Source organism: Phaenicophaeus curvirostris, chromosome Z, assembly GCF_032191515.1.
Source record: "Phaenicophaeus curvirostris isolate KB17595 chromosome Z, BPBGC_Pcur_1.0, whole genome shotgun sequence".
NCBI lineage: Eukaryota > Metazoa > Chordata > Aves > Cuculiformes > Cuculidae > Phaenicophaeus > Phaenicophaeus curvirostris.
The window spans coordinates 6968682-6992007 of record NC_091431.1 but is presented as its reverse complement, the minus strand read 5'-3'; the positions used below and the strand labels follow the sequence as shown (position 1 = coordinate 6992007).

General features: G+C 41.6%; 2 protein-coding genes across 3 annotated transcripts in view; one reads left to right on the top strand and one right to left on the bottom strand.

Annotated features, from left to right (window-relative positions):
* Positions 1-1995: 1995 nt before the first annotated feature.
* On the top strand, positions 1996-22950 carry TMEM215 (transmembrane protein 215). Of its 2 annotated transcripts, none has more exons than XR_011339352.1 (2): positions 1996-2883; positions 22514-22950. XR_011339352.1 is itself a non-coding variant. In XM_069879777.1 (2 exons), the coding sequence occupies exon 1, from the start codon at positions 1996-1998 to the stop codon at positions 2713-2715; it is 720 nt and encodes a 239-aa protein (XP_069735878.1). In that variant the 3' UTR covers positions 2716-2745; positions 22522-22950. The 2 variants fall into 2 exon arrangements, 1 of the variants encoding a protein (XP_069735878.1); XM_069879777.1 differs by having other exon boundaries at positions 1996-2745; positions 22522-22950.
* LOC138733482 (atrial natriuretic peptide receptor 1-like) overlaps positions 13053-23326 on the bottom strand; it is a 146628-nt gene continuing 136354 nt past the window's right edge. Inside the window, exons 17-23 of the mRNA XM_069880672.1 lie at positions 22840-22933; positions 21966-22053; positions 19861-20000; positions 18590-18742; positions 17578-17676; positions 14150-14241; positions 13053-13217 (exon numbers count right to left, since the gene is read on the bottom strand). Coding sequence (XP_069736773.1) covers positions 13053-13217; positions 14150-14241; positions 17578-17676; positions 18590-18742; positions 19861-20000; positions 21966-22053; positions 22840-22933 — 831 coding nt within the window. The remainder of the gene's footprint in view (positions 13218-14149; positions 14242-17577; positions 17677-18589; positions 18743-19860; positions 20001-21965; positions 22054-22839; positions 22934-23326) is intronic.

Genomic DNA, 23326 nt, shown 5'->3' with positions numbered 1-23326 from the left:
ACACTAAACCATATCCCTCAGCACCTCATCCACCCGTGCCTTAAACACCTCCAGGGAAGGTGAATCAACCACCTCCCTGGGCAGCCTCTGCCAGTGCCCAATGACCCTTTCTGTAAAGAATTTTTTCCTAACGTCTAGCCTAAACCTCCCCTGGCGGAGTTTGAGGCCATTCCCTCTTGTCCTGTCCCCTGTCACTTGGCAGAAGAGGCCAGCACCCTCCTCTCTACAACCTCCTTTCAGGTAGTTATAGAGAGCAATGAGGTCACCCCTCAGCCTCCTCTTCTCCAGGCTAAACACCCCCAGCTCTCTCAGCTGCTCCTCATAAGACCTGTTCTCCAGCCCCTTCACCAGCTTTGTTGCTCTTCTCTGGACTCGTTCCAGAGCCTCAACATCCTTCTTGTGGTGAGGGGCCCAGAACTGAACACAGTATTCGAGGAGCGGTCTCACCAGTGCCGAGTACAGAGGGAGGATAACCTCCCTGGACCTGCTGGTCACACCGTTTCTGATCCAAGCCAAGATGCCATTGGCCTTCTTGGCCACCTGGGCACACTGCTGGCTCATATTCAGTCGCTGTCAACCAACACCCCCAGGTCCCTCTCCTCCAGGCAGCTTTCTAGACAGACTTCTCCTAGTCTGTAGCACTGCACAGGGTTGTTGTGCCCCAAGTGCAGGACCCGGCATTTGGCCTTGTTAAACCTCATGCCATTGGACTCAGCCCAGCGGTCCAGCCTGTTCAGATCCCTAATTACTTGACACACTGTTTATCAAGGAAGCATTCTGTAAGGCAGAGTTGTGCCCATTAATGAGGGGATATACTCAGGCTTGGTTTCTGCGAGGCAACTTGGAAATCTACAACACACAAGTGTTTTTTTCATGTTGTAGTGTAGGGAGGATGAATAAAACGCAGGCCTTTTCATGGCTGAAAGATGAGGGGTGTTCACATGTTTTCTCAAATGGCTTATCTGAGCTTTCCAGTTTTCTGGTATGAGGAAAAAGGAATCATGTTGATAAGAAAGCTTAGAGAAACCATGGTTTCACAATTTATTTTAGAATGTCCTTTTTTATTCTCTTAATTCTCTGGGATAGTTTCTAGTACTGTTCCTTTTCGTCTGCCAGCATCTCTGCCCCAGATGAAGGCATTTACTTCTTTATGTCTCTGGCACATTGAATGTCAAAGCAACCTGTCTGAAAACATTGCTTCTCACACGGCTCCTTCTGCCTTTCCACATTCCCACACATTTCAGATCCTTTCCTGTAGTCATTCACATGGAGGGGTTTACTCAGAATTAGCATCACCCCTGTGCACCGAAACACAAAGACTGAATGTCACCATTAGATGCCGGTCATTAGATGCCGAGGGCAATCCTGCAAGGAGAGCTCGATTCATTCCCGGGGTGTCGGCGCGGGGATAACACCGGGAGAGGCTGTATGCCTAGTGGCGAAATTCAGTGGCAGCGCCTAACTCGGGAACGCCCTGTTCTCCGCTACCACCTAACTCGGGAAAGGAGAGTTCGGGGCAGGGCTGCTGTCTGTCCGTCTGTGTGTCCCGCCTCCCTACCAAGCGGGGTTCGCGGCAGAGGGAGCGCCGAGCCGGCTGCGCGCACCGGAGTCCGCCCGGATCCCAGTCCCGATCCCCGCTGAGCCCACCGGAGCCCCGGTGGCCACGGGGGAGGCAGCGAACGCCCCTTCTGCCTCCCCGCGGCTCGCGTGGGCGGCGCGCGTACTCACGGCCGCTCCGGGCTCCGGAGGAGGGGGAGGAGGAGGAAGGGCAGGTGTCCCTCGCGGGCTAGAGGCGGCCGGGGTCCCTGTTGCCCCGGGCGGGCGGCGGGGCTGGCGGGGTCGCCGCTCCCGTCCGAGGGCGGCGCAGCGCGGCGGAGCGCGGGTCCCTCCCGCCCCGCGGCCGCGGCCCCGCCGGGAGGCGCCGGGCGGCGGGGAGGCTGCATCCCCTGCCCCGGGGGGCTGCTCCGGGGCAGCGGGCCCTGGCGCGCCGGCAGGATGGCGCGGGCCATGAGACCCGACGACATCAACCCCCGCACGGGGCTGGTGGTGGCTCTGGTCAGCGTCTTCCTGGTGTTCGGGTTCATGTTCACCGTGTCCGGCATCAAGGGGGAGACGCTGGGGGACATCCCGCTGCTGGCCATCGGGCCCGCCATCTGCCTGCCGGGCATCGCCGCCATCGCCCTCACCAGGAAGACCGACGGCTGCACCAAGTGGCCCAAGAACAAGTGCCCGTGCTGCAAGGACGTCGGGGACCGCGATGTCATGGAGCTACTGAGGACCCCCTCGGACCTGGAGTCGGGCAAGGGCAGCTGCGACGAGCTGGCCAAGAAGGCGTACCGGAAGGACAGGAGGGTGCTGCGGGGCGAGGACTCGGTGTCCATCTGCACCACCACCACCACCACCACCATGGGAGAGTGCAAGAGCCTCATCAGAAAGGTGGAGCAGGAGGAGGTGCTGAGATACCTGGAAACCTGTTACCCAGAGATGCCGGGGAATGTGTTCGTGGGAGATGGCTCCACGTACAGTGCCTTGGAGAAGAAGAGCTCTTCTCCCACCAGGGACGGTGACGCTTGCCCTGACATCGAAGACAACATTTTTGTGGCTCCTAAAGACAGTATCATTGTCTGCTCGTACAAGGAGAACAGTCCTTATGACAAATACTGTTGTTACATAAACCCCACTGGAGTCAACTCAGACCAGGAGACCATAGTGTGACTGATGCATACTATATATATATATATGTATGTATACGAAAACTACAACTTCAATTTCTTGATAGGGGATATATAGATGACTGCACTGCATGGACAATCCTGATACTATTACAATTTAACCTGGTATGTGACTGATACTCAAACCTTTTGTGCCTGAAATACTCTTTCTGTAAGTAAATAAGCATGTTTAAAGGTTAAAGAATTCAATTCTTCATTTTGGAAAAAAGAAATTACGTTTTAATTTTATTTTCTTCCTCTCCCTCCCTTTTGTTTTCCTCTTGCCGATTGTACCTGAACACATAGGCACACTTGTAGGAGAGCAGCAGTGGCTGTCAGCTGAGATCAAGAGCTAAGTCAAAACTCTGGAGCTGTCTGTAGGAAAGAATGTGGTGTTCTGTGGCCAAATCAGTCTTAACAATAGTGTCATTTCATTTTGGGAGGGACTGTGAGATGTCCGCATGCACTCCAGTAGCTGGCTGATGTTAGGGAGTGTAGAAGTGGTTTGTCTGCCTCCCTTCTTCTTCCTGGCAGGATTTTATCTTCTTCTGCTTCAAGGAACTGATGTGCTGACCTGTGGGTGCTTTGGCACATAGGCTTAGGGGAGTTTTCAAAGGCTAATCCATCCTTACTAGCAGGCAAGATACAGGTTTATCTTCATTTTTCACTGGTATTGAGTTCACTGGAATGTTTCTAGCACTTTTGGATCTATAGGCGTACTTGACAATGAGATTACAATAGGATCTTGATACAGTTCTTGCAGAGGCTAGGAGCATGTGTCTGGACTTGTATCTTAAAAATATATTTCAGTACCTCTAAAGTCACCTAGGGACTAGTCTATGTATTGTGTTCAGAGTTGGATCTGATTCTTCAACAAAATGTCATTTTCATGTGCCTTTTGTAAAGTATTGTATATTTTTCTGTGGGTGGTGAATGGCTACAGACCACTGAAGGGTCTCAAAGCCATGTAGCTGGAAGGAGGGAACAGAGAACTTGGTTGACAGATGGTTTTGTTCACAAATCTGAGCCTGCAGCTTGCATACGGAAATGCAAATGCTGGCTCTTCTGTCCAACAGCAAACTGCATGTTCCGTGCTGTATATAAAAACTTTATCTGGCTTCTACTATGTCAGTAACAAAGATGTGGTGTAATATGGTGTGCATGCTAAGCTGCTATTCTAAGGGTCAAGTTCTTAAGGTGATGGTTACTAGAGCATAGAGTAATTTCCTAGCATCTTAAAAAGTCAAGCTGTCACAACTCCAAAAAAGGAGTGTGATGGAAGTCTTAATAATTGCTCTTAGCATTTTTTTTTCTGTCAGCCATAGGTTTTACTGGACAAATGCATTGAATTACCAGCGTAGGAAAGAAGGAAAACACTCTTCCAATTGTAGCAGCCTGAGATATTGTGTAGAAAGTGGAAAGGTATTTTCTGCTAAAAAGTGTGCTTCACTGCCCATGGAGTTTTTTTGGAAAGTGAATAGAAACTTTATGCATCCAGTAGTGTGTTTGTTTGGAAATTTATGTCTGTCCAGTCAGAACAGACAGACAGCCCCAGAAGAGTTGTCCAGAAGGAGGAAATACAATTAATGCTGCTGTCTTTAGTGGAGCATCAGAATGCTATTAAGGATAAATTTAAAAAATAGTAGCTAATTTAAGTCAAGTAAAACCTCTCAATAAGTGGTTAGAGGCAGCTTTACTACTCTGGTATGCAGCAACAGAACTGTGGGAAGAAACAAACACTTATGCTCTGTACTGCCCAAGTCCTATCCAGTGTACAAAGGAACTCCACAGAAACAGACCCTCTTTCTCATGTGTTCAACTCCCACTGCCAACATAAAAGCACTCTGTTGTTGTCAGGCAGGTGGCCTCCTGCAGTGACTAAGCCTACAATGTCCAGAGCCGCTCTTTGATGGCATTGGGAAGTCTTGTTTCCTGACCTCTAAGGCCAACAGCTAAAATGCTGCTGATCTACGTGATGAGGAATGGGGTCTTTCATTGTTTTCTGTTCACAAGGGAAGCAGGAGAGAGCCTCAGCATGTGCCCATGGGTGCTCAGCATCCCTGAAGATCAAACCTAGCAGGAGAAAACAGGCCACTAAGTAGCTGTATATTGCCTTTGCCAGGTTTGTGAGCGCTCACTCGCCTTGCATAACAGAGCTATGTGTCAGCCCACTGGGAACCTAGATTTGTACAGTTCTGCAAATATATATATAGGAAGAGGTCAGGTTTTTCCATTTTGTCTAGGATTAGATCTTCTCCATTATAAGTTACATGGAGTTTCACAAGGCAAGACAGCAAACTGTAGTGACAAATGGAATGGTAAATACGTAACTTGAGATACAGACACACAGACCTGAGTCATGTGTCTTACTCCATTCTTAGTGTTAAGAAGGAGAATGTTTTAAAGCAATTTTTAATGTGAGGGAAAATTTCCCACAATAAAGGAAGAGATATAAAATGATGTTTTTTTAAAATACAATGCTTACAGGCAATGTCCTTCCTCTGATCATTTAGCTACGGTAAGATTTTATAACAAAGTACAATTTTAAGAAATATTTCTAGGATAATCCTCCATAATCCACTGAAGTTTTTTATTGAACATGAGGGAATTTGAAGGTAAAGAAATATATTTAGACTAGACATAAGGAGGAATTTCTTCACACTGAGGGTGGTGAGGCACTGGCACAGGTTGCCCAGGGAAGCTGTGGCTGCCCCATCCCTGGGAGGTGTTCAAGGCCAGGTTGGATGGGGCTTTGAGCAGCCTGGTCTGGTGGAGGTGTCCCTGCCCATGGCAAGGGGGTTGGAACTAGATGATCTTAAGGTCCCTTCCTGCCATAACTATTCTATGTTTCCATTATTCTATTATTCTATGATTCTGTTGTCTTGGAAATCTCTTCTGTTATGATTTTTTCTTTCTTCTCTGCAAGGTAAGCGGGGAATGAAATGAAATGGATTAACTTGGCCATTTTAAAAATAAGAATTTCTCCATTTAAAAACTATAGTAGATTTTTTTAAAATATAGTGAGCTATTTTTATATACTATAGTTTTGCCAGGAGAAATCTACTGCTTATTTGATCAAAGATGGCATGACAGTAGCTTCAAGCTCTTTATGCAGATACCGTGCCCCGCCAGAGAAATACTAGGGCTTTATTTTCATTCAGCTCATGGTCTCTTCTGATGGCCTCTAGAACTTGTATGACCAGTGCTGATCTTGGAAGAAGCAGCAATAATCACATTACTTTTCAGAGACATCTTCTAGTCCTGCCTATGTAATTTGGGGTGTGATTCCAAGCCATGACACAGAGATGAGAGCTTCTTTCTGTCCTTGCTACCTTTAAAACACCTCTGGATTGAAATCTCACATCTCTTCTCAATGCTGTCCTCCAAATAATGGATGCAATTGTAGTGCAGCTCTGTTTGTAGGGTTAATACCTGGTCTCACAGTCAGTGGTCACGTATTGCTTAATCGTACAGTATGGGTGGCAGGGCATATATAAGCATTTGAAGAAAAACAGTGATTTGTACGTTCAGAGAAGGTTCCCAAGATATATAAAATGTATTTTTAGAACAGTATTTGCCATAGTGCTACAGTGGGTTTTACATTCTATTAAGAAACAATGTGGTACACAGATCAACTGTACACAAGGCAATTTTGCTTTGCTTTGTTTAAACATCTGTTGTCATAAATAGCATTTTTGCAAACAAGATGACTGTAAAAACCCTGTAACAGAAAGTTGGGAGTTTTAGTCAGTGTGCCGTTTGTCTATAGCTGATCCTTTCTGCCTGGAACTGAATGAGTGGGAAACAAGCGTGCACAGGGTGTGCTTCCCTGAGCACCCATCTTGATCTGCGTTCTGCAGAAACCTGATGCTTTTCCACAGGCAGTTCCTCCTCATCTGATCCAACCTCTTCACAGTCCTGGCTCTGGTAACTATTCATTATGTTGTAATTAGAGTTGCAGCCACCATGATCCTTTCTCAGGATTTCTCCTGGTACATGCCAGACTGCAGAGTGAGGTCCTGCTTCTGTCTAGGGTGGTAGAATTCGATCCTACGTCGTCCATCCTATGTAAGAAATTACACTGAAACATCCAACTAGACCAAGTTCTTGCAGCATAGGCCTGGAATTTTGCATTTCTGTGTAATACCTTTCGTAGTAAAGGAGCTGTAGAGATGGTTTAGGGATGGGGGACTCTTGGGTCTCAAAGGCACTTCCAGCCTAATTTTCATGAGCATTTAGGGATTCATCTGTTTATACGCAGAACTCAGCCTGCACTCAAAAATCTGAATCTCAACACATTGCCAGTTAGCACAAATTGCTAGAGAATGCAGTTCTGACATGGGAGACTTTCTGAGTCTTGAGGGACTTCTGTGTGAGTTTATATTATCAATCATATTAAAACTTGCAGAGCATTTTCCTTGTGTATACTAGAGGAGTTTTCTTGACACATTCTGATCACACAGCATGGGGCATCAGCTGCCAAGCAGCTCATGCTGAGTCCCTTTCTACTTCCTGCTGGGGAGTCTCTGCTGGTACAACTATCGACAGGGTTGTTACTTCCCTGGTACTATGGGCCTTTTTATGTCTGATCTTTAGAAGCAACACAGAGAGTGATTCTAGAATTCACTTTCTGCGCTCTCTGGAAAAACTTTCATCACTAAGCATTACCTTTAATTTGTCAGTCTTCTCAGTGGAGGAATTCCAGACCTTGTGTGTCTTTACCAGGCAAGGAGACTCAGCTGTAATATTTTTTTTTAAATAGTGATTTATTTTCTGTTCAAATCAGTTGCAAGGGTTATTATTAATTTGAGATCTCCTTAGAGGGCTTCTCTGTCTTTCTGGCACCTCACCCATATTTTCTGCCTCAACCTTGTTGTTGCAATTTAAAATTCCTTCCATCCTTCAGGATAAGTGGTCTTTTCTAACAAGATCTCCATTGTGGCTCTTTAAGGACACAGTTCTTCCAACAGGATATACAGTTTAAATGCCCAAGGACTGTGTTTCATTATGATGGATGTGAAATCCTGGTTCCATTACCAATCGCAAGCTGAAGTTTTCCCATTGTATTAAGCATTTTCCCAAACAATGGGTAAAAGCCTTGAATCCTTGGTCAGTTCTGACAGAGTTGGTACTATCTTTTCAAGCTACAGTTTCACCACTTAGGGAGTGGAAAGGTGTTAAATACTTTGAAAACCTGCCTCTATACTTTGTTCTAGTGAGGCAAATAGGGTCACTGTTTTTCTACAGAGGATGCAAGATAGGATGCAAGAGCTACAGGAAAAAATTTATATGTAGTAGGGATCTGATGCCATCTGAAACTGATTAGGCTTCAGATGTCATCACCTACTTGTACACTCTTGTATTTTAGTAGAAAATGCAGTGATAGTCATTAGCAATTAAGCACGTCCATGTACATAAGGATGCTACTACAGTAGCTTCATAACTGGCATTCAATGGCCAGGAAGTACCTATTCTATTGCCATTGAAATGCAAGGCAAAATTCACAGAGGTGTAACAGTAAAAATTTCATGTGCAGCTTCAACATCTAACTTAGTACTGTGTGAAAACTATTAAATCCAGCACGAGAAGTTAGTTCCAGAAGGATATATATGCACTTAAGACCTAGTGCAGTGGAGAGGTACAAATACAGAATGTGGAGTGGCTTTGTTCTCTGTCTGAAGCAGATAACTGTGGTTAGTATACTATGTGACACTAGGTAACATCACATAGACTCATGCACGCTCATTGGAAGGTTTCAGTCATTAGGGTTCACACACAAAATCTACAAACCCCATTTTCTCACCTTTAAAACCAGTTGTTTTATAACTCTCTACCAGAAATTGCATTTTAGCAACTTTGAGATTAGAAGGAGAGGGAATTTTCCTCTATATTCTTTGGAGAGAACGCTGGATTGTAAATTGTTTTATCTTTGAATTTCCATTTAGAATGTAGCAATCTACAATCCAATGTTTTACACTGATTGGTGTGGAGCAGGGGAAAATTCACAAAGGTCTTAGGAGGATGGAGTATTCCTCGGCTGAAAAGGAGGTGGTAGCCAGCTGGAGAAAAATCAGAATACTCTTGTATAGCCTGGTCTTTTTACTGGTCTGGAAGGTCAACCCCAGAAAGATGCTTTTAAAATAACAAAGACTCTTTCTATTGAGGTCAATTCAAATGGAAGGGCTGTTAATAACTTCTGAAGGTCTGAGTGGGGTAGGAGTGATAGATGTTCTACGTGCTGGGGAACCTCATGCCAATCTCTTCTTCAGACATTTGTTCAAGACACCCTGCATCCTCTGACTGCACAGTTAGGCTCAACACTTATAGTATGCCCTTACACTGTTTGCAAAGAATATCTGATTTCATTCCCCTTTTCTTTAGATAAATTAATTTTTCTGGTTTGACTAATTAGCAGGTGACTTTTCTGTTTACATAAAAAGAACCATGGAACCGGAGACCTTCTATACATATCAATAACAAGCTAAATAAAAGATATTTGCTACCTAATCTAGGGGATAAAGAATAACTTTTTTTGTGGCAAAACAGTCTTTTTCCAATGTCAATGGTCTGAATATAATTTGGGAAGTTTTACAGATGGAAATACATTAACTCTTTTTTTTACTTGTTGGGATTTTTTTAAATATTATGGTTATTCAATCTCTTTGTCAACATTCAAACTAAAACAATAGAGTGAAGATTTGTCAATCTAATTAAAGACTTTCCTAAGTCAGTTTTTGTGTTGTGTCATTTATTTAATGTACCTGCCTGCATCCTTACCTGTAGATGGAGCTGCACAATCTTTCCATAAAATCACCATATCATAAATACAGTATTATTATCCTCTGCATTATTTTGGGCCTTGGAGCTAGATGATCCAACCCAAACTGTTCTATGATTTTGCATGACCATAGACAATGAATGGCCACTGAGTGAAGAACTGAAGTGATCTCTCTGTAAACTATATATCACATTCAGTACTTCAGCTCTGTTATTACTATCGCTTTCCCATTTCCTGGTAGGTGTATAATCTCATAGAAAAGGAGGAACACATTACACATTTATTGGTATTAAGTGCCATTTTAGAAAAGAATACTTGTTAGATTATCTGAATCCCAGATGAGCACTGTGCTGATCATCATACTTCAGCTTTACCAGCTTGTCACTAGGACTTCAGTCATCAGCTACGGAGCTATAACAGGACTCTATGACAGAGTTCTGAATTTGCAGTAATATTAGTCACAAATGCTGCCCCACACAATGATACAGATTTAGATGGTGAAATGCCACAGTGTTGTAGTTTTCAGGTGCTGTAAAGACTAACTGCCCTTGTATATGAAGAGCTGAGAGGAGCACAACAGCGTGCTCTTGATGGGTTCAAAAACTGAGTTAGCCGGGGAGTTCAAACCTGAGGCAAAATTTGTCAACAATGTCGTGTCCTTATACTGGGCATTGCTTTGCACTAGCCTGTCCCTATAAAATTTTATTTACGGCCAGATATGGTTTACATGTATATATAAATACGTATGTATGTCCGTGTGGCCACCACAATATAGAAAAAAAATATCCTGGCATATGCCACACCCAGGAGGTAAAAGCAAAGCACATCTCACGAGTTTTGTGCTACAACCACCTTTGGTGAATTTGGTGTGTCATACAATCTGTAACAATTGCTGCATTGTGTCTAACTTCTAGTAAAAGTCTGTGTGACCCAACAGACCTCATGTTCCTGAAACCTGCTTGTTGCTTCAGGAGTTGACAATGAAATATAGCTGTAGTCATTGACTACATCTATCAAAATGCCTGAGATAAATCTGAATACTTGCCAGTTGACTGAGGACCCTTCTGTTTACATCTATAGTGTTCTATACCCTGAACCTCTGTCTTCTGGAGGAATAACAGTGGTATCATCAGAGTCATCAAACAAACTGACATTAATAAGGATCACTGCTTGAAGTCTCAGGAGAGATACCACAGCTTGAACAGTCCTCAGATAAAAATCTAGTTCTCACTCTGGAAATGTTCTGTTTGAGGAGAGGATCAAGAGAGAAGAACAAAATAGATGTAGGCTGTGTTCTTCAATATACACCTCTTTTGTAGATAACCACCACACTCCAAGCCTCTTGAAGACAGCAAGAGTCTCTCTGCTGTCTTTACCTAATTTGAATACTGTCCAAGTATGTGTGAGTGGTGAAGGCTGTCAATCTAACAGGCTTGCTAATGGTCAGTCGTCAGTTATTTCTCGTTAGAAGACTTTAAAATCAGAAGACACTCATTTTAAAGCTTTTAATTCTAAAAACATTAAAATAAAGCAGAAGAGTTAAAACTGATGTACTGCTATAGATTAACATAGAACAAAGCACATGCTTTCACATTCACATTTGATAAAAGGCCCCATGATATATACCTTTCTAACAAAAATGTAAAAAATGCCAGCTCATTGAAAGAATAATGTAAAATAAATTATGCAGCACTATAACAGAGCAGAGTTTCACAATACCTGGGTAGCATTTGTATAGAGGAAATAGTTATATTAAAGGACAACTGTGAACTGTGGACTCTGCATAACTGAAGGGTTTATTTTGCTAAGATTGCAAATAAGTTAACTGTACTGTGCCTTGTACAAATATGAAATACAAAAAATAGCAAAACTTTTAAGTTTAGAAAATAACGTGAAATGAATTAAAAATTTTATTTTTCAAAATTTGACTGGACTCCTTGATGGGATCTCACACAACAAGATCAGCCATATGTATGTCACTTCTGATATTGTGGTCCTGTTCAAGTAGCACTGTTCCCACAGAGTCCTCAGACAGAATTTAACTCAGAATGTTTCATATTTTTCTGTAGATTTTAAAATAGGCCTTATGTAATTCACAAGGATTTAGCTTTCTACCTCTGTTAGGCGTCTCTGAAATATATATTATTGCTGCTATTACCTCCCACAGAAGCTGAAAGTCTGTAGTGTGACTCCCCTGTTATTATACTATCACACAGCACATATTCAGCATGTAAAGTATACTACATGGGAGCATACATAGCCAATCAGCTGCTTGTTTAAGCTACTACACAAATTCATACCAGAAAAACTGCAGCTACATGTGTGTCTTTGTGCTTATACCTAGTATCAGGGACAGACTGGAGGGTGTAGGAGCAGAATAAGGAGGAGTAAATGGTGCTGTGTCACCCATACTTCCTTCCCAGTTAGCTTGGGCCAGTCCAGTTCACATTACGGTGGAACTGCTGAGACTCTAGTATCCTTCTTTTCTTTATCTCACATATCTCATTCTGTTATACTGTTAATTAGTTCAGCTGGACTAGCTAAACTCTTCAAAATACGTAAGCTGTGAAAGGTAATTTATTGCCTTAAATAAAACCCTAAAAATTCTAAACGGAGTTCACCGTATATATGCTTTGTCTTTAAAGAAAGTCAACACCAGCAAGGCTTACAGAACTGTGCTCCATCAAAAGATTGCTCCATGTGCAGTGGTGGGTTTCTATTTACAGGAAATGCTTGCTGAGGAACAACTTTTTCTAAACTGTGTCCTAAATTACACAGTGACTCAGAGGGCTGCCGGATTTCATAGTCAGCCAGCCAGCCAGCAACAGTAGGTTTGCCACCACTTTAGACGAAGCAACTGCATAACACCAGTTAATATTAAGAGCAGTTTTTCAGGGCAGCTGAAATGGTTGGTCTTCTTTTAACAACAGCATGTAATGTCTTTCATTTCTTTCCCAATGTTTTCAGGTCTCTGTATGAAGATGGCAGGTTGACTTTATGGGAATGCCCAGGTTTTTCTTCTTAATTCTTTCTATGCCCCAGGCAATGGAGATGAAATGGAAGCAGAAGCACAAATTCTCATTTCAGTTTGCATCCACTATGATCGCACTGCTTCATTCCCCTCTTTCAATGGCCCTTGCTTTCTAATACAATACACATCTCATTTTTCCTTTTGACAGCACAAAAGCAATCATACCCACAAGCTTTATTATACCACTAAATAGCAACACTACACTATCTCCTTTCCTGTGGGGGTAGCTTACAGGCTGGAGTGTCTAGCCAGCTAGTTTTGAAGTGATGGAGGCTGCTGGAAAGGGAAACTCAGCAAAACCAAACCAAAAGTAACACTGGGAGCTGCTCTAGTAGCTGGTGGGCTGGTTTTATGTCTAATTATTACTCAAGTTGAGTTTTTGGTTTTTTTCCTGCCACTACTGGGAGAGAGATACCTGTGAATAAAGACTGAGCTAATACATCCACAAGGCCAAAGGGGTGTACTGTCACTTTTCTTATTTTCTAGTTCAGCAGGATGACTTAACAGACTAAAAGCAGGGTGGATGCAGGAGTTAGAATGCAGGACTTGAGAGAGGATCACTGGGAAGGACACCTGGTATCAAACTGAATGAAGCTCTGTTGTGGTCTTGAAGAGTCACAGAAGTGCTGGTGACTGCCTTCTGGGTGGCAGAGGCTTTTTTACCTTCAAGCCAGTATGTTACCATGTCCCCTTTCCCCTAAGGAAGAAAACGAGTTATGTGTTAGTAATACTACCCATCATTTGTATTATAATCTTAGTAACTAAGGCCTAAAAATAGACTGATGTGCCATTTAACATATCAAGGCCAGGTTGGATGGTGCCTTGAGCAGCTTGATCTAGTAGGAGGTGTCCCTGCCCATGGCAGAGCGGTGGACTTAGATGACCTTTAAGGTCTCTTCCAACTCTATTCTATGATTCTATACAGGAAAAGTGAAGCATAAAACTTTCCATTAGGAGATAGTGGCAGCACTATGGATTAAAACGATTCTTTAGAGTCCCATCCAAAATTGAGTCCAAAATTATGTTAGTCTTCTTATGGAACCCATATGTTGATTTGTGATGTCTCTGAATGAATGACCTTTGGTTGACAGCCAGCTGAATACGAGCCCGCAGTGTGCCCAGGTGGCCAAGAAGGTCTCAAGCAGCACCAGGGGAGGTTCAGATTGGACATTATGAAAAATTTCTTCACCGAAAGGGTTATCGGGTGCTGGAACAGGCTGCCCAGAGAGGTGGTTGAGTTACCATCCCTGGAGTTATTTAAAAGATGAGTAAATGAAGTGATTAGGGATATGATTTAGTAGTGGACAGGTACAGTTGGGCTTGATGATCTCAAATGTCTTTTCCAGCCCAGGTATTGTATGATTCTATGATTTCAAGCAGTTATGACAAAATGACCTTCCATGCAGTACTTCCAAGTTTGGCTAAGTCCTTTATCTCTGAATTATTAGGCATGTCTTGTGAATAGTAATAAGTTCTGGTGTAAAGCTTGAGCCTGCCCTTTTCAGGAACAGGAAATAGTCTAACCAAAGGACTCTGAAACACAAGAGACTACATGGGTTAAAATTCAGCAACACCAGACTTTTCACCCTCTCCTCTCTAAAAAGCTGCATATAAATGTTGCATACACACCTTGACTTGTAAATTCCCACGGCATACTAACACATACTTTCCAATCTGCTCCAACAGCTGGTATGCACTTGAACTGCACTGTATTTTAAGAGCTGGAAAGAGAGACAATTGTCATATTATTGTTAACAGTTTAAACAAGGAAGACAGACCTGGCCCCCTCTGCATGCCAAAGACTTCAAGACTCAATAAACTCCCCCATGATTTTTTCATGTCTTTGCTGTCATTCCTCTGTTGTTTGAAATGTTCACACACAAGCTCCTGGCCTCCTGGCCTTTTTCTGAGGGCATCTCAGGGCAAATACGTGGCTGTCAACAGTCACTAGTCTTCACATCCTGCATCTAATTTTATTTGTCTACTTTTCGTAGCTGCCTGGCTGGTGTTACTGACAAGCACTCCTTCCACCTTGTGAAGAAAACCATAAACAGTTCTACCTCCTGGTCAAAAAAGAGTCTGCTCGTTCTTTGCACATACAGTTTTCAGCAATGTCTAAACTTTAAAAAAACTGCCATCTTTTCTCTGCCTCCAAACTTTTAAATAAAAACAGGGAAAAGAGACAATATAACCATAATTCCACTTTTTTTTTTTTAACAAGGTGTTTCTTCCTTAGTTGAGAATCTATTTTCCTGTGAAACATGGCTGTCATGCCTTCTTCAACTTATGGGAGAAAAACCAAGGAGGAGGACAGAGAAAACAAATTCTTAATACTTCTAAATTTTCCCAGAAAGCAAAATGTTGCCAACATTTGGAAAATTGCCAAAACCCACTGTTGTTGGTTTTTTGGTGGTTTTTTGATGTTTTTTGGTGTTTTTTGATGTTTTTTTGTTTAGGGTTGGTTTTAGGGGTTTGTGGGGTTTTTTTGCCTTTAACATTCTACAACACAGAGTAAATCATTATGCTTCTATGTTTGAAGAAAGATTCTAGATAATAGTAGGGTTAGTTAAGATTGTCTTATTGATTTTCCTTATATGAGAAAATGATGGATTTGTAATATCCACCTTTTTGTTTGTTTAAAATTTTTTTATTGAAAGTCTTGAAACACTACAGGGAGTGTAGGGACCCGGATGTTCAACATATAAATCATAGAATCATTAGGTTGGAAAAGGCCTTTGAGATCATCAACTCCAGCCATACCTGTCCACTACTAGGTCACCTCTTGTACTTGCCTTTTAAACATCTCTAGGGATGGTGACTCAACCACCACCAATCTAAACTTCACCTGACACAGCTTACGGCTATTTCCTCTTGGTCTCTTCTCCCAGGTAATAGTTGTTAGGACAATACCCACCTCTCCACAACCTCTTTTAGGTACTTGTAGAGAGCATAGGACATAAAAACATTAGCCAGTGCCTCATGTGCTCCAGTGTATATTTTGCATAAAAGGATTCAGAACTGTTTGCACAGCTGATTTCAGGTATTTCTTAAATTATTTTATTTTGCTACCCTCTTCCTAGAGATTTGAAAAAAGCCAAATGTTAAAAGCTCAGTAGAACTACATCTGGATTTACTGAAGCTCTTCCGAATTCACTATCAACAAGTCAGCAGTTGCACTTTTTTCCAGTTCCAGTGCATACAAGTTATACTTTTCTTCAAGTTTTCTCTTCTGGATTTTAATATGATTTGGTATGTCCTCATCAATGTCTTTGCAAGATGTTTTACCAGTTTCTGACAAGCCATTTTCTTCATATTCATTGCTTAAGATGCTGGGTTGGGCTTCCCTTAGTCCTCCTTCATCTTCTTCCTCTAAAGCTGCTATCATATCTTTGTAGGCCTTTTTGGCCTCTGTTGCCAGTTGTACCATTCTATGAAAATGGTCCTGAGCACCATCATAGCTAAAAATTCCACCACATTCACAGGTGCTGCTTTGTCCACACAGCAACCTAGAGCCTTGTGATTCAGGGCAAAACCAAATGGGATACTCTGTGCACAGGCACAGTCAATAATGTTGTGTAGAGTCTCATCCAACCCACCCTTTGACTGAATCTTTAAAGATACATGTTTCTGAAATATTCTTTCCAGTAGAAATGTTATATTATAGGTCATCATCCTTCTTGGGAACAAGACACTAACACTCAGATTCCAGCCAATAACAATTTTAATATACATTGCTACTAATTAATTAATCTATTTTATAATGATCATTTTAGGATTAAAACATGTTAATGTAATTTTAGATCCTCAGATGTATGTGGTGAGAGAAAGAAGGCGATAAAAGAAAGGTTCAAAGATAAGAAGCTCTGTCTTTTTTCTTAAGTTTGTAGACTTGATAACCCATATGAGAAATAGACTGACATACAGAGCAAAAGATGAAATGTGAAGAATGATGGAAGCGGATTTTGAAGGCATAAGTCTTAAAGCAATTCAGATGAGATAATACAAGGACCCTGAAAGGAGGAGAAGGAAAGGAGGCTGACAGGACAATGAAATTATATGTGTTCCATTCAGACTAGCATTTAGTTTGGAAAAATATGTAAAATATATAAAATGGTGAGAACTAATAGATCCTGGTTGTTTTTCAAATCCACAGGCTACACATTCAAAGCCATCATCACTTGCCTTTCTGCCTAGTGTTTAGTGGATCATGATAGATGTTGAAAGCATCACGTTTAACATTAAATTATACTTGAAGACACCTTGGGTTTTGCTGAATTCAAGTCCATATACAAAACATTGCAATGTGAGCCATAAAACTGTTCAGCTTCATTTCATGAATGAAAGAAACAAAAAAAAGCCACCAAGGTTATTTGGTCTTGGATCACTCTAATTCTTTCCCCTGCCACCCCCCGCCCCCCCCGGCCCCAGTTCACGTGGATTACACTAAAATATCAGAGTAGTTAAGTTCAAATGCTCATACTGGCTAAAGATGAAGCTTGCTAAGTAAACATGGACCACTGTTATCTCCTGGGAAGAAATGGAAGTGAGCATATCTCCATGATTAATCTGTAGAAATTGCTGTCAAATCTCTTTGCTAGAGGAGACATATATAATCTTCTATACTGGTTAAAGATAGACACAGCCCCCATGATGTCCTACGGCCTCTTGTGTTTTCCATTAGAGGAAATTATCAGTGAAAAAGGAGAATCATGAATTTTTTTTTACTATAACTTCAGCTGTGTACCAGGAAAGAATAGAAACAGTGAACATATCTGCTTCCAATTTCATATGATTCTTACGCTTTTTCATTCTAGAAAACTTCAAAGCCATGAAAATCCCTCTCTGAGACTTGGGGGAATGAGGGGATATCATTAAGAAAGTTGTAGAGAATACAGGCAGCATCATTTGCCCATAGGCAGGTTGAACCCAGAAATCAATACCCTCCTTACAGGATTTGCAGTCATATAAACAGGGCAGAACTTGAATTCAGCATAACATTTTTTTCAGAACTCATTAAGGGATGGTCAAAACCATGTCTGTGGTTTATTCCGTCTTACCTTCACTGGTAGATTCCATCCTGGAAGCTGTGTTCACAGTATCTCCAAATAAACAATACCGTGGCATTTTAGTCCCAACAACTCCAGCTACAACTGCCCCTGTTAAAAAAAAGGAACCAAGATATTTTGTGTTTTCAAAACACATAATCAGTCATACAGCCTCATGATGGCTTCCTACATTACTGAGTCATTCAATATCAAGGTAAAGACTGAGTATCAGTATTGTCTCACATGAGTTACACATTTGATTAACAGATGGCTTCCACAGCAATGGGGGGAATTGCAAAAGGGCCTCAAAGGAGAAGGGTGGAGGAAGTGATGATGGGATGGAGGTAGTGTACATGAATTAAGGCAGCTGCAGAATCATGTTTCAACACACCAACAGAGTACTTTGAAAGGCAGTGATACCAGAATGTTGCCAACAGGAGTTGTGCACACCGCCCTCACTAGTCACATGGAAAAGCGGGAATCAGAAATAACCTGCTTCTGCTGAAGGCTGAAAATGAGCATTTTGATTCCTTCATGTCAGACACAGGGGGTTAAAATATAGAAGATACGATCTCTTGCTGAGACAATGTAAGCCATGTAATTTTTAGATGCTGGGCTGGATATCAAGTGTCCAACTCTTGCTGTTTATTAATAAGGAGTTGCAATCATGCTTTAGCTTAGATCAGGGAGCTGGAAGTCTGAAAGTGAAGGCTGCAGCAAGGACCCAAGAAGCAACTTGCTGTTTTGAGAAGAGAACAGCTGAAAATGACAAGTAATAGACATAGAATGGCACTTTTTGACTCACATCAGCAAAGGCACTGGTGCCATGTGGTGGTTGCAATGTCATATTCCACATTGTGTCCCTAATATTCCAGATATTCAATAATTTATTCCACTGGGAGGAACTCCGTGTGGTTTTCCATCCCATATTAAAAAATTAACTTCATTTTTAATGGAAAGGAAATACCAGTACAGAAACATTTGTTAAACCAGTGGAGGACTCCTTTGCAGCCTCTCAACATACCTGAATGGATTCCTGCTCTTATTTTTAGGAGGGTGTTTGGCCTATGTGGGATCTTAAAAGTCTTGCAGACATCCAGAAGGTCTAAAGCCATGCTTGCAATTTCACCAGCGTGAAGAATCCCATTCTCTTTGGGTACTCCAGACACCACCATATCTTAAAAGAACAATGCAACTATGTTAATCTTTGGCATTACAGACAGATTTACCAAAGGATGCTGCCTAAGTAAAAAAAATAAGTCCTATTCCTTCATATTCTGCAGCGCAGTTGTGCCTGCTGAGCAAAGAAAGCCAGAAACAAATGAAGTGTAGGGCAACAGTTCATGTGTGTAATTACCCTAGCTTTGAAAAATGTTGGATTTCCTTCTTACTTTCCGTAAGATTTATTCCCTCCGACCCTTTCTTCCTACCTTCCTCTACTGAAGATACTTGAAGTGGGGCAGACAGTGGGAAAGTAGCTGTTCAATACCTTTTGTCTTTGGGCAGATATTATGAAGAGAGACAATGATTCCCACTAAGCATCATCCTGCGCTTCCTGTACCAACTCTAAACGTGTAGGAGAAGAAACAGATCTCTTTGATATCCCTCAACTGCACTTGGTCAGGAATTTTATACTCCATGCAGCAGAAAAAAAAAGTAGTGGGATTTTTTTCTACTTCTCTTATAGGATGTCTTGTCTATCTCATCCAAAAATCCTGCTAGGTTCTGCTAGGTTTTTCATGGCACTAAGTTTTAACGGTAGTCAATCCCCAGCAGATTCCATGGTAGCAAATGGAAAGCTATTTTCCTAAAAATCGCCAAAGTAAAGGCAGCCAAGCACCTACAGAGTATTAAGAGAGAGAAGGTTCCCATGGTCTTTGCAAAAAGACAGAGATAATGAAGCTTGTGAAATTATATCTATGGTTCCACGTGCAAGGCAAACTTTTCAGTTGTGCTTCTGTTAAAATAAATTGCCAGCTGGGATTAATCCCATGCCAACGTTTAAGTCAGAGCTTACAGCTTGCAGGAACTAAATAAACAACATCAGTAGTTTACTCAACTCATTTGTCCCATCCACAACATTCATCAGTGGTAGAAATCACGAAAGATATGCAGAAAAATATTCTTAAAAGTTTGCTAGGGCTCTACTAGGGCTTCTGTAATTGCTTTTTGTGGTCTTCCCAGTGGTCATAATCCTTCCAAATCTCCTTCATCTATTCTTCCTTGTCATCAAATCAGTCTCTATTCCAATGGAATACTCATGCCTTATTATTGGCCACAGCTCAAGGAACTTACAGGCATCTCCTATTGTCTCCACCTTATACACATCATAGTTATCGATGATTTCATCAAAAGTGGTATAGAGCTTGTTCAAGAGATCTACCACTTGGTAAGGTGTGCTGCTGCTGGACAGCTGAGTGAAGCCAACAATGTCACTGTTGAAACATAATCAAAACAACATACTCATTCACTTTCTTAACCATTGCAGATCAGTAATCCTAAATACACGCTATTAATTTCTCAGTGGAGCTATCTCAACCTTATCTTTTTTGGTATTTGTATTCCTAAGCAGCTTACAGAATAGTTTTGTCTTCAAGCATTTACTTAAACTGAAAAGAGACTCCTTCTACTTAAAGGATTGACTGACCTAAGGCTTTCTGCTTACCAATGCAGTAAGCTGTTTTTCACATCCAGACTTTCATCTGCGACAGACTAATTGGTCTTCAATTTTGGGTTGTGTACAAGTGAAAAAAGGGAACTCAACATCTGTTTATTTATGACAGATGAAAGCATGCCGTTTGCATATTGTTTCAAGCACACATAACAAGTCAAAGACTGTAGATCCATATGAACTCTGATGACAGGCAAGTTTCTTTAGCAAAGCTAAGTGCTGGAACCTTTACTTAGGCCTGCCTTATGAAATGTGTAACACATGTAACATATGTAACACATATGAAGTGATGTGCTGCTGTGTGTCAGAGCTCCACAGCAATCTCATTTTTCATTTAAGTAATTAACTGGACCAGTGGATGCAGGAAAAGCAATGGATGTGATCTATCTGGAATTCTGTAAAGTCTTTGACACTATCCCCCACAATGTCCTTCTCTTTAAATTGGAGAGATATGGATTTGATGGGTGGACTGTTTGGTGGAAAAGGAATTGGTTGGATGGCTTTATTTGGAGAGTGATGGTCAACAGCTCAATGTCCAGATGGAGAACCGTTACAAGTGACGTCCCACTGGGGTCTGTACTGAGACCAGTGCTGTTTAATATCTTCATCGATGATATAGACAGCGAGATTAAGTGCACCCTCAGCAAATTTTCAGATGACACCAAACTGAGTGGTGCAGCTGTCACACCAGAAGGACGGGATGTCATCCAGAGGGACCTGGACAGGCTGGAGAAGTGGACCTGTGTGACCCTCGTGAGGTTCAACAAGACCAAATGCAAGGTCCTACACCTTGGTTGGGAAATCTGCAGTTTCAGTTCAGGATGGGGGAATGAGGAGTGACATGATTGAGAGCAGCCCTATGAAGAAGCACTTGGGGGTGCTCATTGATGAGAAGCTTGACATGAGCCAGCAATGTGTACTTGCATCCCAGAATGCCAACTGCATCCTCATTTGTATCAAAAGCAGCATGGCCAGCAGGTCAAGGGAAGTGATTCTGCCTCTCCACACTGCTCTTGTAAGACCCCATCTGGAGTGCTGTGTCCAGTTTTAGAATCCTCAGCATAAGAAGGATATGGAACTGTTGGAATAGGTCCAGAGGAGGGCTATAAAGAAATCAGAGGGCTGGAGCATGTTCCATATGAGGACAGGCTGAGAGAGTTGGGGTCGTCCAGACTGGAGAAGACAAGGCTCCAGGGAGTCCTTATAGCAACCGTCCAGTACCTGAAGAGGGGTATACAAGAAAGCTGGGAGGGACTTTTTACAAGGGCATGGAGTAATAGGATGAGGGGAATGGCTATAAATTGGAGAGGGGAAGATTTAGACTTGACATTACAGAGAAATTCTTCACAATGAAGTTGATGAGGCACTGGAACAGGTTGTCTAGGGCAGTTGTGGGTGCCCCATCCCTGGAGGTGTTCAAGGCCAGGCTGGATGGGGCCTTGAGTAGCCTGATCTAGTGGGAAGTGTCCCTGCCCATGGCAGGGCAGTTGGAATGGAATGCTCTTTAAGTTCCCTTCCAACTTAAACCATTCTATGATTCTATGAAGACAATTGAAGAGGTGTGAGAGAGAATTTTGAAAGGCATTCATTTGCAGAGTCAAATGTTGCCAACTGACAGTTCAGACAGTAATTCTGTACTCAGGAGATTCACCTCCACCAGGAGCCTAAAAGTTTCAATAGTAGGAGGCAGTTCTAGCCTTATCTTTCTTTTTTTTTTTGTTATTTTTACCTGAAAAAGATGGTGGCACTTAAGTAACTCTGAGCTTGTGCATGTTTTCCCTGCCTGAGATCATCTGCTACTTGTTTCGGCAACATACCTGTTGTAGAAAATAAAAAAGCATTGTTACTCTTTTGTCATGGATGAAAGTACAGAATAAACAGATCATGTTTGTTTAAAGATATAAAACCAATTTTTGTAAACGTTAGATATTCTGAAGCTGAAAGGACTCTTTAGTATCAAAATCTGCTCTGCTGTGACAATTCACACGAAATCTCACTGATAGCAAGTCAAGATTTTTTAGATGACCCATAGCTTTTACTTCAAACAAACCAAAAGCTACACATTCCAATTCAGAGACAGGTTAGATTCTAATACTGTGACTAACTCCCTCTTTGTCAGCTCTTTGCTACAGTTTACTTCCTGTGTTGGCTTAGTTTACTATCTCTTCTGTGATTATTTTTAATCTTCTTTACCTCTCTTAGCTGGTACTTTCACTGGCTTTTACTTCTTCTCTCTTATGTATTATACCTATTCCTTTATCCCTTTTTTTCTTGCAGAATTCTAGAAGATACGGTGCCATCAAAAGTAACTCAGTCCAAAAGCAATTCTCCAGTATTTATAACTACATAGAAGGACTGCCAAGCAAGATCGAAGTGAGAGCTCTATGGATTCTGGAGTCATAGCTCTCAGATGATGGCACTGACTTTTAGAAGGAAAATGTAAAAGTAGCTAAATATATTTCCAGCTTTGCAAAGAACAAGTATATTAATTCATTGCCAGCTAAATATTATCTACTAAATAAACACCTATCAAAGGGTTTCTGTTTGTAATTAGTTAAATTCAAATAAAGAATAATATCCAGTATTTCTGCTACATAACTTACTATACAAAAGACGATCAGTCTTCTGTTTTTCATGCATTAAATCCTGGGTTCTCTCAGAAACCAGTATTTCCAGATGTTTGCTATATTTCTCCATCTAAATAACACAGAGAATTGCAAAAAATAATCCTTTTACTAAAAACAGATTCTTAGTTGGATAGAATTTAACATTTGTATGTGATTCGAGATTTGAGATTGTTGCTTACACTTAAGAGAGCAGAAGCCAACTCCAGACTTTTCAAAATCTATGTAAACATTAGGGGATAAATCCAAAGCAGAGACCAAACTGCACATATGGATTTAAATACATTACCAGACTCAAAGGTATCTAAGTATCAGTCTTTTGTCAAAAGCTAACAATGCTGTTTTGTAAACTATTCTACTATGACATGCTATGCAACGCTTTTTGCATCCTTGTTCTGTGTGAAGTAACAGTCTGTGGAGACAGGAATCTTTTTTTTTCTTGCTGATAGACTTAAGATACTCTGCT

Excerpts from the sequence above, each read along its gene's own strand:
- TMEM215 (XM_069879777.1), top strand. The coding sequence starts at position 1,996 with ATGGCGCGGGCCATGAGACCCGACGACATCAACCCCCGCACGGGGCTG.